Source organism: Phyllopteryx taeniolatus, chromosome 1 (genome assembly GCF_024500385.1).
Source record: "Phyllopteryx taeniolatus isolate TA_2022b chromosome 1, UOR_Ptae_1.2, whole genome shotgun sequence".
Lineage (NCBI taxonomy): Eukaryota > Metazoa > Chordata > Actinopteri > Syngnathiformes > Syngnathidae > Phyllopteryx > Phyllopteryx taeniolatus.
In genome coordinates, this window is record NC_084502.1 from 38218846 (window position 1) to 38235198 (window position 16353).

Genomic DNA, 16353 nt, shown 5'->3' on the forward strand with positions numbered 1-16353 from the left:
AACACCTATGCTGCAGACGGCAGTTTTATGGGCAAGATCACTCACCGCACCCAAACACTCACATTGACATTTCCTGATTCTCACTCGGAACGCATTAGTTTTCATGTTTTTGACGCCATGAATCATGACCTTATCTTAGGGAACCCATGGTTGAAATTACATAACCCCCACATTGACTGGTCTTCTGGTCAGGTTATGTCATGGGGCAGCTATTGCGCCCGGAACTGTTTCAAGCCGCCATGTGATGTTCAGGGTCATGTTTCTAAGGACAATCCACAGACCCCATCTGGGGAGCCTGATTTATCTCAAGTGCCCACCTGTTACCAGGATATTAAAGACGTTTTTTTCCAAGTCCAAGGCCAAATCCCTTGCACCCCACAGACCTTATGACTGTGCTGTTGACTTGCTGCCTGGAACCACACCCCCATGAGGGAGGTTGTTCTCTCTTTCAGGGCCAGAACACAAGGCCATGAAGGAGTACGTGGAAGAATCACTGGCAGCCGGGATCATTCGCCCATCTTCATCCCCTGCGGGAGCACGATTTTTCTTCGTGGACAAGAAAGACAAGACCCTGCGACCCTGTATCGATTACCGGGGTCTCAACGAGATCACGGTAAAAAACAGGTACCCTCTTCCTCTCATCTCCACCGCCTTTGAGTTCCTGGAGGGAGCCAAGATTTTCACCAAACTGGACTTAAGAAATGCATATCATCTAGTCAGGATAAGGAGGGGGATGAATGGAAAACAGCATTCAACACACCAACGGGACATTATGAATATTTGGTAATGCCTTTTGGGCTTACTAACGCTCCAGCTGTTTTCCAGAACCTTGTCAACGATGTCCTGCGTGACATGTTGAATGTTTATGTTTTTGTTTATTTAGATGACATCTTGATATTCTCCCCGGATGAGGAGACTCACATTATTCATGTCCGCTCTGTTTTGCAGCAGTTACTGCAGAATCAACTGTCAAATGTCAAAGCTGAGAAATGTGAGTTCCACAAGGCGTCCGTTTCTTTTCTGGGTTTCGTCCTGGCTCAAGGTGAAGTCAAGATGGACCCTTGCAAAGTCGATGCAGTTATTAATTGGCCTACTCCCACGTCACGCAAAGATGTACAAAGGTTCTTAGGGTTCGCAAACTTCTACAGAAAATTCATCAGAAATTTCAGTTCTATAGCCTCTCCTTTGCATGATCTTACCTCACCACACAAACCTTTTGTATGGAACCCGCTTTGTCAGGCAGCTTTTCAAAAACTTAAGTCGAGCTTTACCTCCGCTCCCATCCTTACTTTGCCAGATCTCAAACAGCAGTTTGTGGTAGAAGTCGATGCGTCTGATGCCGGAATAGGAGCAGTGCTCTCCCAGAAATCTCTCAAGGATGATAAATTACATCCTTGTGCTTTTCTCTCCAAAAAACTGACCACTGCTGAGAAAAAATATTACATTGGTGACCGTGAACTGTTGGCAGTGAAGGTGGCTTTGATGGAGTGGAGGCACTGGCTAGAGGAGGCACAGACTCCGTTTTTAGTATGGACAGATCACAAGAACCTTGAGTATATTAAAACTGCTAAAAGATTAAATGCGAGGCAGGCTAGATGGGCTCTGTTCGTCACTAGATTTAATTTTACGTTATCCTACCGACCTGGTTCTAAAAATGGTAAGCCAGATGCTTTGTCACGCATTTTCTCCGAAGAGAATTCTTTGTCCGACCCTAAGACTATTTTGCCTAAGTCATGTTTCATTTCCGCTTTTGTTTGGGACATTGAAACTGCGGTTAAAGGGGCTCTGAAAGACACTCCTAGCCGTGAAGATTGCCCTGAAAACAGGCTTTATGTGGTTCCGACCTTAAGGGGAAGAGTCATCCACTGGGCTCATACAAACCGAACTGTATGTCACCCAGGCATTGCCAAGACGCAATCAGTGGTCGAACAGCGCTTTTGGTGGCCTAATGTTAGGATGGATGTTATCGATTACGTCAATGCTTGCCAGGTATGTGCTGCTATAAAGCCCTCTCATCAACGTCCTCCTAGGGAGTTGCGACCCCTGCCAATACCACAACGTCCTTGGTCAGACATTTCCGTAGACTTTGTGACAGGATTACCGGCCTCTAAAGGCAATACCACCATTCTTACAGTTGTTGTTCTCTAAGATGGCACACTTCATTGCACTTCCAAAACTCCCCTCAGCTAAAGACACTGCCGAGCTAATGATTAATCAGGTTTTTAAGTTCCATGGTTTCCCCAAGAATGTGGTGTCTGATAGGGGTCCCCAATTCATTTCGCAATTTTGGAAGGAGTTTTGCAATCTCATAGGTGTTACCGTCAGTCTGTCATCTGGGTTTCATCCTGAAACCAACGGCCAAACCGAGAGGCTGAACCAGGACCTGGAGACGGGGCGCCGATGTCTCGCTTCACAGGAGCCGCGATCCTGGTCACAGAAACTGGTTTGGGTCGAATTCTCCCACAATTCCCTCCCCTCTGCATCCACTGGTCTATCGCCTTTTCACGTTGTGCATGGTTACCAACCATCTCTGTTTCCTGCCATAGCCCCAGAATCCACAGTTCCAGCGGCATTAACCTTGGTGAGACGCTGCAGGAGGACCTGGGAGCGAGCCCGCCAGACGCTGCTGCGCCAGGGACGGTCCTACAAAGCCGCTGCTGACCGTCGGAGGACACCGGCCCCGAACTACAAAGTGGGTCACCGAGTTTGGCTCTCGACCAAACATATTCCACTCCGGGTGGAGTCCAAGAAGCTCGCTCCCAGGTTCGTTGGGCCCTTCCCCATCACAAAGATCATCAACCCTGTCACCGTGAAGCTGAGGCTCCCAAGGTCGATGCGGGTCCACCCTACTTTTCACGTCAGCCTACTCAAGCCAGCCCGGGAGTCCCCTTTGGTCCCTCCTTCCAGGCCCCCTCCTCCCCCCCGGTTTGTGGATGGGGGCCCTGTCTTCTCTGTGAAGCGGCTGTTGTCGTCTCGTCGGAGGGGCAGGGGGTTTCAATAGCTGGTGGACTGGGAGGGCTATGGGCCCGAGGAACGTTCATGGGTACCGTCTGCGTTTATCATGGATGATTCGCTCATTCGGGACTTCCACGTTGCGCATCTAGGGGCCCCAGGGCCGTCTGGGGCCGGCCGTTAAGGGGGGGTACTGTCATGTGTGTGTGTGTGTGTTCCGGGTTTTGTCTTCCCCCCCTGTTTCACACACACCTGCTCCTGTGAGCATCTTCACCACCTGTGCCTCGTTCACCCTAATTACCCCTTGTATTTAACCTCGTGTCTCATTCCCTCTCGTTGCCAGTTCGTTGTACCTTGTCGTCGCGTTCCAGCATTCCTTGTTTCCACGTCATAGACTCACAGTAAGATTTGACCCTGTTCCGATTATCAACCTTGCCTCTTTGCCTCATGTTTTTGGATACTGTTGCCTTTCTTGGATTGCCTGCCTGTGTACCGACTTATGCCCGTCTATTAAACCTCTCTTTTTGGAAACTGTCCATTTGTTTTGGAGTCGTGCATTTTTGGGTCCTATCCTCTGTTCCGTTCATGACAGCCCATGAGCACAGACAGACCTTTTTTTATAAAAAAAGTACGCCAGCTGCGCTGGTCTACGAAATTGAATATACCCGGTCTAATCTGCCTCCTCGCAGAGTCACGTCAAGCACAGTGCTGGACATGGGCTATTCACAAAAAAAGAGTCCTTGGAGTTGAAATGGTCGGCTGGTGTCCATTTGTTGTTGCATTTGACAAGTTTCTGATGGTCTCGGCTGATCCCTGTGTATTGTGAAGTAATGCTGTTGCTTCAGATAAGCTATTTGCAGGCTGGTGGGCAGATATTAGTAAAGTGAATGACTTTGAAGAGGCACATTTTAGTTTGAAAAAACGGAAAGGCTTGTGTAAGAGGAAGGCTAATCCTGAATTTTTATAACCCTGACCGTCCCCCCTCGTTTCCAATGGTGTATTTTAAGAGTTTATTATAAGGAGCTTTTTAGCTGAATGGCAAAACATAAACGCAATGTTACGAACGGCATTAGGTATTTGCTCTTTAATTGGAATTGCTCTTGATGCGCGGACCAGCTCGCTCCAGTCTTCACTCAGATCTTCAATAGATCTCTGGAACTGTGCGAAGTACCATCCTGTTTCAAACGCTCCACCATCATTCCAGTCCCCAAGAAACCTGCAATCTCGGGTCTGAATGACGACAGGCCTGTCGCTTTGACATCTGTGGTCATGAAGTCCTTTGAACGTCTCGTGCTGGACCACCTCAAGAGTGTCACAGGTCCCCTGCTGGACCCCCTGCAGTTTGCCTACCAAACGAACAGGTCTGCGGATGATGCAGTCAACATGGAACACCTTGACAGTGCAGGGACCTACGCAAGGATCCTGTTCATGGACTTCAGCTCAGCATTCAACACCATCATCCCTGAACTCCTTTCATCCAAGCTTCTCCAGCTCAGCGTCTCACCTGCCATCTGCCAGTGGATTTACAGCTTTCTGACGGGCAGGACACAGCAGGTCAGGCTGGGGGAGGCCACCTCATCCACACGCAGCATCAGCACTGGGGCGCCCCAAGGTTGTGTCCTCTCTCCGCTGCTCTTCTCTCTCTACACGAACGACTGCACCTCAGCGCACCCGACTGTCAAACTCCTGAAGTTTGCAGATGACACCACTGTCATCGGCCTCATCAAGGACGGTGACGAGTCTGCATATCGACAGGAAGTGGAGCGGCTGGAGCTGTGGTGCGGCCGACACAACCTGGAGCAGAACACGCTCAAGACTGTAGAGATGATCGTGGACTTCAAGAGGCATCCTTCGCCACAGCTGCCCCTCACGCTGTCCAGCTGCCTTGTGTCAACCGTCGAGACCTTCAAGTTCCTGGGAATTACAATCTCCCAGGACCTGAAGTGGGCGACCAACATCAACTCCGTCCTCAAAAAGGCCCAGCAGAGGATGTACTTCCTGCGGCTTCTGAGAAAGCACGGCCTGCCACCGGAGCTGCTGAGACAGTTCTACACAGCGATCATCGAATCAGTCCTGTGTTCTTCCATCACAGTCTGGTTTGATGCTGCTACAAAAAAGGACAAACTCCGACTGCAACGGACAATCAAAACTGCTGAAAGGATTATCGGAACCCCCCTACCCACCATTGAGGACTTGCACGCTGCCAGAACTAAGACAAGGGCGTGCAAAATCCTCTCGGACCCTCCGCACCAGCTCTTCCAGCTCCTTCCCTCAGGTAGGCGCTACCGATCAATGCAAACTAGAACTAGTAGACATTCCAACAGCTTCTTCCCTCTTGCGATCAACTTCTTAAACACCTGACCTAAAATTCCATTACAACATGCTGGCAATTTTTTGACTTGAGTTCGTTGTCACATTTCTGTGGGGCCAATTATGTATTACTCGTGCACTCACTGTAGTTGTCTCGCCATGCTGCACTATTTGCATATACTGGCCACTCATGCCAGAGTAGCATCTGCTCCATTTGCACACTGATTGAGGAGTATCTGTAACATTTGCACAACCAACATTGTCCCAGATTATCGCACTACTCGTGACTTTAAACCGCATACACTCCTTGAAGTCTCAGCGCCCTTTGCGCATTGGTCATTGCACCGGACTATTGCAATATTAGTCATTCGAACTGCTCTAAGTGCTAGAGGACTCTGCATCTTTTTGCACAATTGTCAAAAAAAAATAAAAAATGTACCGGCATTACCAGATAACAAGCAACCCTTTACTGCTCAGTGACTGTTTTTTTTTTTTTTTTTTTTTTTTTTTGTCAATGACTTTCTGTCTCCAAAGTGTTCTGTAAATTGACTGTCTGTTGTCGTACTAGAGCGGCTCCAACTACCGGAGACAAATTCCTTGTGTTTTTTGGACATACTTGGCAAATAAAGATGATTCTGATTCTGTAGCTTTTGTTCAAACACGAGTCAATGAGGCTTATTTTCTTCGTTTTTATGCAATAATTCTATTTGCATGTTCTTTCTCTTAAGCAAGAAAACACCAACTTTTTATGCTTTCATGCCAGGAGGCCTGAAAATGCTTAAGCCAAGCATGCACCTTGCTGCCGCCATCTGCTGCCTCTCTCCTACATTCCTAACAAGAGTTTTGTAAAATTCCAGCATATTTTAAGGGTAATCAGACACGCACATTTGAAACGTAAACACACAAAGGCACGAAGAGAGGAAAAAAGGGCTTTGTAATAATAAAAATGACAGCAGGTGCGAACTGGAGTGACTAACATGGACAAAGATGGAGAGAAACACTAACGATGCGATTCCTTCGTTGTACATACTGTACTGTATTCATTCATTTGTCGTTCTGAGAGAGAGTGCACTCTGGTTGTTTAAATAACATTGAATTAAATCTATGGTGGATGACTGGTTAGCACATCTGCCTCACATTTCTGAGGATCCAGGTTCAAATTCGGCCTCGCCTGTGTGGAGTTTGCATGTTCTCCCCATGGCTGCGTGGGTTTTTCCCGGGTACTCCGGTTTCCTCCCACATCCCAAAAACATGCACGGTAGGTTGATTGAAGACTCTAAATTGCCCGTAGAAGTGAATGTGAGTGTGAATGGTTCTTTGTTTGTATGTGCCCTGCGATTGGCTGCCGACCACTTCAGGGTGTACACCGCCTCTCACCCAGAGTAGGGATAGGATCCAGAATGCACGTGACCCTAGTGAGGATAACCAGTACAGAAAATGAATGGATGAACTAAATCTTGCACAGCACGCAAAAAAATAAAAACTCAAGATGAACAGGCGTACTTCGTAGTCTCATTCACAAAATGAATTAAACTATCGACTGTTTGAATGAATAGTTGAACTTGCCGATCGTATTGATGTAACCCACTTCATTGTAGCACTCCCAAAAGTTTTTTTTTTCAACATTATACAAAGGCATTCTTGGGCATGCGACCATGGTGAATAAATACATTGCTAATTACTGGCCTGCAAATCCGCTGTATGAGGATCATCTTCATAGAGTGGTTGTGGAATGCAAAATTCTAAGGAAATACTTCTCTCTTTCAAGCAATACTGTTGTCATGGAAACACAGGCCTTGAGCTTTTCGTGTTCTCTGATGACATCAGAGGACAATTATGAAGGGTTGAAGAGAGTTTTATGAAGTGGGATGTGTTTTTATCTCTGAAACAAGAACAGTCGCCTTTCCCATTCCTTAACCTAATACCAGAACCAGTTGTTGGTGGAATAGAGCCAGAAAGGTCATGGAACATTTTTGTAGCTGATTTTCAGTAAGTAGGCAACAGAAATATAGGAAGGGTTTTTACTTTACTAAAAGAAATGAATGAGCAAACGCCTTTTTTCAAGCAAACATTTTGGCTCCAGGAAACTATGACAACTTGAATAACTTTTGTTGCTTTTCACTGGATTTCAAATAAACACAAAACAAAAATTATGAACATGAATATTAATGGCACAGTGCACCTTGTGCTATTTGTGCCAACAAAGATACCGCAGCAGTATTTTGACAGTGTTGCTGACCAGCAAAACACAGCACATCTCATTTGCAAGTTACCGGTTTAGCAGCTTTTCTCTCAGAAGCTGCCAAAAAACTGTTTTAGATGCTTGAAAAATTTTACTTGTGACTCATGTTGTTTTTTTCATGTTGTTGTTTTGTAATAGCGTGGGATCATGCAAAAACATGTCCAAGCGTACTTTGCATGAACATTTAAATTTCAAATGAAACTAATATCTGCTTTTGCATACGCGACAAGATTTAGCTTTCAAGTCCCTATCTGACATTGCTGATTTTCCAGGCATTTGCAGTCGGATGTTAATGCAATACTATAATACCACTCTGATAAAAATTTGTCAGACAAAGATCAATTACATATTTCAATATAAATGTATTGGTATACATATAGATGCATAGTCACTATTGCTACAAATTATTTCCTGTCCTGTGTAACACTTCTAAACAGCAGTTATAGTAGTATTACAGGGTTCTAGATTTTGCTAGAATTGAATGGTACAATAGAGTTGTATGGTAGAAAAGATTGTATTTTGGGCCCTTTCTAAATGTAACGTAGGATAACCACTAAAAAATACAAATGAACTCAAATTGTGTCCATATTATGAATCATTTAAAATGTGAAATCTTAAAAGATTAAAATATATTAGCATTTAAGTAGAACCTCTCTTTGGTCTTATTATTGTCTCCTGATTGAAATACATCGCTCCTTGGGAGTAAATGAGATGCCACATGCCATGGTGCTGTCACTCATCTTTTATTTTGAAGCACTTGTATTGCTTTAAAATGGCACAACCTTTTTTCTAATGTGTTTGTTGTACTGATCCCTGCGATTGGCTGGCAACCAGTTCAGGGTGTACTCCACCTCCTGCCCGATGATAGCTGGGATAGGCTCCAGCACGCCCGCGACCCTAGTGAGGAGAAGCGGCTCAGAAAATGGATGGATGGATGATCCAATTTCCCCCTAGTGTCCCCTGTGACTGACAATGTGACACAAGAAAGCTTTAGATGGTGGGCTTAAAGCGCTTTTTATTCTGGAGGGTATCGGTGAGAAAGCCCAGTGTGTACCTTGCTGCAACCATCTGCTCCCCCAGCTTTGCCTGAGAGTTATGTAGCCATAAAAGCACCGTTGCTGTTCTGCCAAGCGCTGCATGTAAACAGTACTGGCAATGCACCATGTAGTGACTGTAGCACAAGACTCAAGCAGATGATAGAAATGCACGGGCAATAAGCAAGGCCACAGAAATTCTTATTTTCCCCTTCCAACTGGATTACTTCAAGAATATTGTCATATTGATCTCAAACAGTGCCAATTCTCGACCAATTTTACAGAGGGGGCCTGGCTTGGTCCAGTGGCTTTGTTAGAGGGGAACATTCAACCCACTTCTACGTATCTAATGTTAGTTAACCTTTCCTTACCAGAACACAAAACCAAGCAAGCCTGCAACAGTAGCCCATTATATTAAATGTTATTTATAGACTTGGTTGCTGAAATGTTGTGTATTACATTTCTGTTGCTTTTTGTCTTTATTTTAAAACGAAGCGAAAAAAAGGACATTATGTCCTATTTCTGAACCACAAAGAATAACAATGAGGCAAACATTGAGACAGTCAGATGATGCTGTTGAGAGAAGTGAAGAGAAGCAAGTTGAGTGTCACAGTAAGAGAGAGCAACAGCCTGAGAGTGAGGAGGCTGAGCTTGAGATACAGTACAAGCAGAGTGTGAGACACAAACAGAGAATATACAGGTATGTGCATCCACAAGCATTGGAGCACCAATTTTACAATGTTGGAAAAAGAAAATGCCTGCTTAATGTGTGTGTGTGTGTGTGTGTGTGTGTGTGTGTGTGTGTGTGTGTCTGTCTGTCTTACTTTTTATGTCAATGACATGAAATAATTTTTTATTTAACAGGGATGATACATACAACATTGGCTTGGGAAAATGTGACGATGTCTAGCTCCAGCTCATTTGAAGCCTTAAGGCCTCTTTATACTTCTGCGGTCGCGCGGCCGACAACGCCCGCATTGCATCACGTGTCCGACAAATTGCCCCGCGCGGCCCACCTGCGTAGCTTGACGCGCACACGTCAATTGTTGCTGCGCGTCGAACGCCGCGGAGGTCTTCTCTCGTGATTGGTCTGTTTTAGTCACATGCTGTGATGACGTACTCAGCGTGCCCCTTGGTTCTCCATACCATCTACGCCGCCGCCTTCTCCATCAATTTTGCAGCATAATTAAACGTATCATCTGGTCATCATGGTCCATTTGTTCTAGCAGACACTGTTCCACGGTCACCATTGTTTTTGCTTTGTTCCTTGTTACGGAAAGGAAAGGAAAAACGCCTACTGGATATGGACAAAAAATGCAGAGGAAACTCTGTGGCGTCCGAGCCAATACCAGTCGTAGCGACTTGGAGGTGAACTGCAGTACACTTTCAAAACTGCGCGTGTAGGTTGCGCTCAAGTATAAAAGCAAACTACACGCGGGACAGTCACAGTGACGTCAGCGCGGTCGCCGTCCGCGCGAGTATGAAGAAGCCTTTAGTTCCCTGTCAGGCTTTAGTTAAAGAAAAAGTTAGCATTTTGAAAACCGCAAGTAAGATTTCAAAGTAGCCTCACTTCACTAATCCCCTCCCGACCAAAACTACATCCCTTACTGACGTGTACGAGAATGATTCTAAAACATGGCCATTCATAATGCCATTCATTTATGAAAGTGTATAGTTGTGATGGATAGTCATAGAGAACGCTGTCCAACATCAACAAAATAGCAGCGCTAGCAAAAATAACCAAGCATTAGCACTGTAAATAAACCAACATTAGTCACGACTGCTACGTTGGGAGCATAACGTTTTCGTAATAGTGTTATTCTAACAGTAAGGTCTCTATTTTCCAAACCCGGCGCGGCGCGTGGTAGAACTCTGTGCAGGAGTGGGTTACACCGGGTTGTCGTAATCTCACCTACGTGAGCGGCTGCTATAAATAACGGGTCCATCCAAGTGTAATGGAAATCTTAACAGTTGAAATACACACAACCCACTATATTCATGCTAGCATTGCTAACTTCTTCATCATTCTCATAGTTAATCAATATTAGTGTGTTTATCTCTCGTAAATACATATACACAAACAATATGTTATCGCTTGAATTTTTTATTTTCTTTTCACTTATACCTTATTTTATTTTCTGAGCCGCTTCTCCTCAGTAGGGTCGCGGGCCTGCTGGAGCCTATCCCAGCTATCATTGGGCAGGAAGCGAGGTACACCCTGAACTGGTTGCCAGCCAATTGCAGGGCACATACAAACAAACAACCATTCGCACTCACATTCACACCTACGGGCAATTTAGAGTTGTCAGTTAACCTACCGTGCATGTTTTTGGGATGTGGGAGGAAACCGGAGTGCCCGGAGAAAACCCACGCAGGCACAGGGAGAACATGCAAACTCCACACAGGCGGGGCCGGAGATTGAACCCCGGTCGTCAGAACTGCGAGGCAGATGCTCTAACCAGTCGTCCCGTGCTGCCTCCCGTATACCTGATTTGTGTATTTCTTCATCACTCTTGTTTGAAACATCTTTTTAAACAATTAGGGAGCTATATGTTTTCAATTAATTATCATAATCATTCTATACGTTAACTCCTCTTATGGAGACACATCTCTGTTTTATATTTGTTGTTGTTTTAGATTTTTTAAATATCCCTGTTCCTCTCAACATATACCATGTAATATATATGAATATGTATCTGGAAAAAATACATGAGAATGAGCCCCAAATTATCCGACTTTGGAAAAGGCAGACGTTGTCAATAGAATAATATTCTGTTCGTTATGCAAGTGGTTTTACTTTTTCATCCATAAGTTGCACTTTGAAGTCAAAACAACTGCAGTGTGGTACATTTTCCAGCTGTGCAGAAGCAATCATGTTTGCATCTGTGACAATAACAATAATTGTCTGGGATTTTTAACAACTCCTCTACAACAAAGAGAATCATAGTTTGTGGTAGTAACGTGGCTTTCAGACATGGCCCGAGTTAGCTTTGTTCACTTTTTCTTTGTCTCTTCGTAAAGTTGATGCACAACTTTATCACAAAAATAAGAGTGGCATAAATATGAAGACCTCATCGGCTTGTTCTCATGCATGCTGTAAGCTGCTGTTTTTTGTTGTTGTTGTTTTTGCTACCGCTAGCACTGGCTGCTATTAAAGGACAACATTGAGCTGCTCGAGGGTTACTGTCATGCTAAATGACCCCGCCGGCCCTATGCTGTTGTTTTTTTCAAAGTACCTTATTCCAAACTCACACTGTTGCCTTTACAGACTGGGACGGATCTCCTGTGCTGCTCCATGCTGCTAATAGCGCCGATTACAAAGGGTACATTTGGAAATTCACTCCAAGCACGCTCTCTACACTCCAGAACGTTCGTAAATTCAGAGCGTTGTTGGAGTGTGCCCTTCGGTTATTCAGAGCACCGCTCTGACTGAGGAGACAGAGTGGGCGGATGTTTAAAGGCAGAACTGGCACATTCAAAATGGTTGACTCATTGACGTATACCTGCCAACGGCCAACACGCTCATCCGTAAATTCATAGAAAATGAGCTCTGAACACTGCACTGTCACAACGCAGTGAGAGCGTCAGATTGAATTTCCTAACGTACCCAAAGTCATTCCGACATCGCAGCTATGGCTTGTCATAATGCTAGCTACTGTATTGTTAGCAAGCAATGCAATTTTGCTGAACTGGTACGTGCCGCGCATGACCGCGTCTGTGTAACACTTATGCTATCGGTTCAAAGTTATATTTTTGGGGAATGCACAATCAGGTAAGAATTAATAATGAAAAGTAAAATACAGGCATTAGATGAGGCTGTAGAGGGATACGTTTTCAAAAGATCATTTAAATAATATTTTACTGTCTTGATATGCGGAGAGTTTTAGCATAAATGACAAAAAGTGTTTGTATTTCCCCTAAATGCGTACCTTACCTTTAAATGCTCTGTCATCAATAAAATAGCTGATGCTAGGGGTAAAAACTGATGATGGGTGAGTCACTGTCCTGATTTTGGAGCCGTCCGTGTTGTCAGACCCTGACAGCCTAACTGCTGTGGCAGGTTCTTTATGTTCTCTCTCTGCACAATTCAATCTGCTGATTAATTGGCTCCCTCAGCATGAGTGGCCTGGAAGCCGGCAGGGGCCGGCAGGGGCCAGCGGGAAACCATCAAACTACATTCAATAGGGCTGACTTTCAATTTGTCCCTAAAGTGTTAGATTGACGCATATTCCAATCTGAAACATGTAAATGGAGAATTGCATTTGACAGAAGTTTTTATTCATCATGTTTTGAAAATAAATATTCTAAAAGCTTTATTTCATACAACACAATGCTATCAATCTTTAAGGAATTAATCAAGAGGGAAGTAGCTTCAGCCATAGTCCAAACAATTCTTCAGACTGTGAGTTATGTAAGTGGAAATAAACTTGTGACACCACAATCATGGCAGAGTTTGGTGTCAAAATGCACAACATAAATTAGACTTTTTTGTATGTCTTTATCCCTGCTCACACATTTATCACAGTGTTCTCGTTGAAGGTGTCACATGATTAAAGACAAAAGCTCAACGCGAAAGGTTACAATTGACACGTCATGCATAAAGGACGATAACAAATGGCAGTAATTAAAACGTCCCATTAATGGCTTGCATCCTAATCCATCGCCTCCCTCGTTAATAAATCGGTAATAAATTTCTGCAATATGAACATCAGTGAGGATTGTTACATTAGAAATACTCCACAAACATACAAACGCACTGCTTTAAAAAAGCAAAGATAAAGGACTGTTTAGTAATCAAAACATGACCATACGTCAACTTATGGTGTCTAAAAGCAACGTTCGCCATTGTGCTCATGAGGGTGTGCATCAGCAACTCTCCTTGTAAACATTCCCGACTCGCTACAGTCAATCTGGTGCACCAGCGTCATAGCCATCTGGCCAGAACACAAAGTGGCGCCGCAGAAGACCAGCCGGCCAACAGACGCTGGTGAATCAATTTCAAAGAGGGGAAAGGATAGGGTATTAGGTGAAGGGCTGAGAAAAAAAAGTCACATTTGTTTTTTGTTCACAGTTACACCAGCGAGGTTATAAATGTGAACGTGTGGTTATTGCTCTCACTGACAAAGTTGATTTGGCACTGCTCCAGTCGAGCAATATCCCCAAGGTCCAACTGGGACAGTAACTGAGTCGGGTCTGTGTTTGTCGTTAAAACCTTTTGCTTCCTTTTGGGCACCATCTCCGAGGGTTGCTCCACTCCGGCCTTCTCATTGTCGCTGTTGTCGTCATCCTCCTCTTCCTCCGTGATGGAGCAGAGACGGGTAGCGCTCCCAGGGGTGTTGGCGGGTGACCTGTAGTGGCACTGCCCATTCAGCAGCCTCCTCAGGGGCATCAGGGGAACCGCCTCCTCCCCCAACAGCTGCTGCTGACAGTGCCGGAAGTCACTCTGCCGCTTCAGACGTTTAAACTCACTGAATGCAGAGGTGACATGCAGATAGAAGCTCTGCGTGATGGCTTGGGCTTTCTCTGGCTTGTTCACTAAGACGGCGTGGCAACGAAGGACGATAGCCATATTCTTAATCTGGTGCCTGTAGATCCAGGCCAGGATCTTGGGCCGACACGGGTCCGCTGTACAGTAGGTGATCCTGCTCAGAGAGTAAAGATGAATGGGACTTTTATTCCCAGATTTGTCAGCACTCATGCGGATGCCTTGCGGTCCCACAGTCAACCTCATTTTGACGTTCTGCTCCCCGTAGTTGCTTTTTGCCCAGATCTTGGCCACAGCTTCCTGGGTGCATCCTTCCCCCTTTGCTGTGATGGTGACCACACTTCCTAGGTAGCGCACATTGTAAACAGGCTCCTCTCTGTTTAGTTCCACCTTTTGTCGTTTGGTATGGAAGATGCTTCCCACCCAATCGAAGGGGCAGTCAGGCAGCAGGTCAGGACAGGAGCGCATCAAAGAGGAGAGGATGGCGTGATAGGTCAGTCCAGTGCCCAGACTCTTGGCTTTCATTTTGTTCTCATCCTCCACCAGAACAAACTTATTCCTCCTCCAGGGTAGCATGGTGTGACAGCAGGAGAGGCTCCTGTGCCTCTAGATTGCCTCTTTTAAGTTCAGGCTAGAAAGCTGTAAGTTCTGTGTCGCTGACAAAGAGAGGGTAGAAAGAGAAGCTGCTTTGCCAAGCATAGAAGAGCGACTGAGAGCATCGAGGCTCAGTCAGTCTGCTTGCCTGCTCGCTCCTCCTTCCCTCGCCTCCTCTTTCGTCTTTCTCCTCCGCCGTTTGCATCATGATGCACTGAGTCGCGTGTTCAGAGCATCCACACCCCTCCCTGCCTCTTTGTTTGGCTTCCAAATGGTTCCCCTCTGAAGCATTACTGAGCTGTCCAGCTCTGCAATGAGGTATCGCTGTATTTATGATTCCTATAAAGCAGAGGCAGAGGATCCAACGCCCACGGTAAGTGTGATTGTTGGGGGGTGAAATGACTGCTCTGTGACTACTTCTGGATTCATCTTGATAAAACATGAAACATAATTTCTTGTTCGTGAGTGGAAAACATTTGCAAATAATCTTGTCACGTCACATATCCGTTAAAAACACTTCAACGATTTTGTTTGTTGTGCACAATGTTCATCATCAGGCAGTTTTTTTCTCTACCTCTTAGTTCTATCAGTGACACGTATGAGTGCCTTGCACAGACCACATAATAGCAGATTAGCAGCGTGCTGGAGCCTATCCCAGCGCACGTCCACAAACCTAGTGACGGTAAGTGGGACGGAAAATTTATATTATTATTCAACAATTATTTGCACCAATTTAAAAAATATATATGTACACTGGCAACTTGGGGATATGGCGTCGCTGTACCACACAAGATAGATGAAAATGGCAGGAATTATGTAAATTTGTTTATACATGTTTATTTTACAATATAATTATACTCCCTAATTAAAACAAACTTGAACTTTAAATATGTAATAACTGCCCAAAACCACCACTAAGTACCAATGTGAGTAGCATGTTTATTAAAATGTTGAACTTGCTTTTAATCTTTCCACTGTCATGTGAAATTTCCTCTTTAATGCACTCATGGGCCACCAGTCCTCATCACTGTTGGCTAATTGGTGGATCTTCTATAAATATAACCTTACAAGCTCACTTAATCCCTCAATGTGGTACAGCATTTTCCTAATAATGGAGAAACCCAGTGATTGAGAGTCAGTTGTCCTGCAAACATCTGTCTCCTCATTAGATAATGAACAGAATGCGGTAGCACCAAAATTATTGGTTTCCTACTGTTGCTCATAATTCCTCTTCCCTCATTACAAACCTCTGCAAAAAAATGCCCCAGCTCTTTCTATGGGAAACTAGCATCTTTCATTTTGGAATGCATTTGTTTTCTTATCATCATCATTATCTCTCTCTCTCTCGCTCTCTCTTTCTCTCTCTCTCTCTCTCTCGCTCGCTTTCTTGCTCTCTCGCTGCTGAGAGCCTCGCTGTCTCACCGTCACTCTCGCACCAACCATAAATCAGACTTCCCAGAGGTGGGGCACTCTCACAAGGGCCTTTTCATTGATTACATCACACTGTTGTGTGACTTAATGATGCTACCCTTGCTTGAAAGTAAGAGTAACAAACACAGATCCAGACTTGTCACAGAAATCTCATGGAAAACAAATTTTGGAAGTGGGTGTCTCATGCCACCTTGATTACAATAAAAATGGTGAAGCCTCCCAACTATACTCTATGAATTACGAGGAAATTATTGTTGCTCTAGCTCCACCACAAAATGTTTTCTTTGTGAGAGACAGGACTAAGA

General features: G+C 44.8%; 1 protein-coding gene across 1 annotated transcript; it reads right to left on the bottom strand.

Annotated features, from left to right (window-relative positions):
* Positions 1 to 12794: 12794 nt before the first annotated feature.
* fam43b (family with sequence similarity 43 member B) lies at positions 12795 to 14969 on the bottom strand. The gene has a single exon (XM_061794104.1). The coding sequence runs from the start codon at positions 14597 to 14599 to the stop codon at positions 13610 to 13612; it is 990 nt and encodes a 329-aa protein (XP_061650088.1). The 5' UTR covers positions 14600 to 14969; the 3' UTR covers positions 12795 to 13609.
* Positions 14970 to 16353: the final 1384 nt, after the last annotated feature.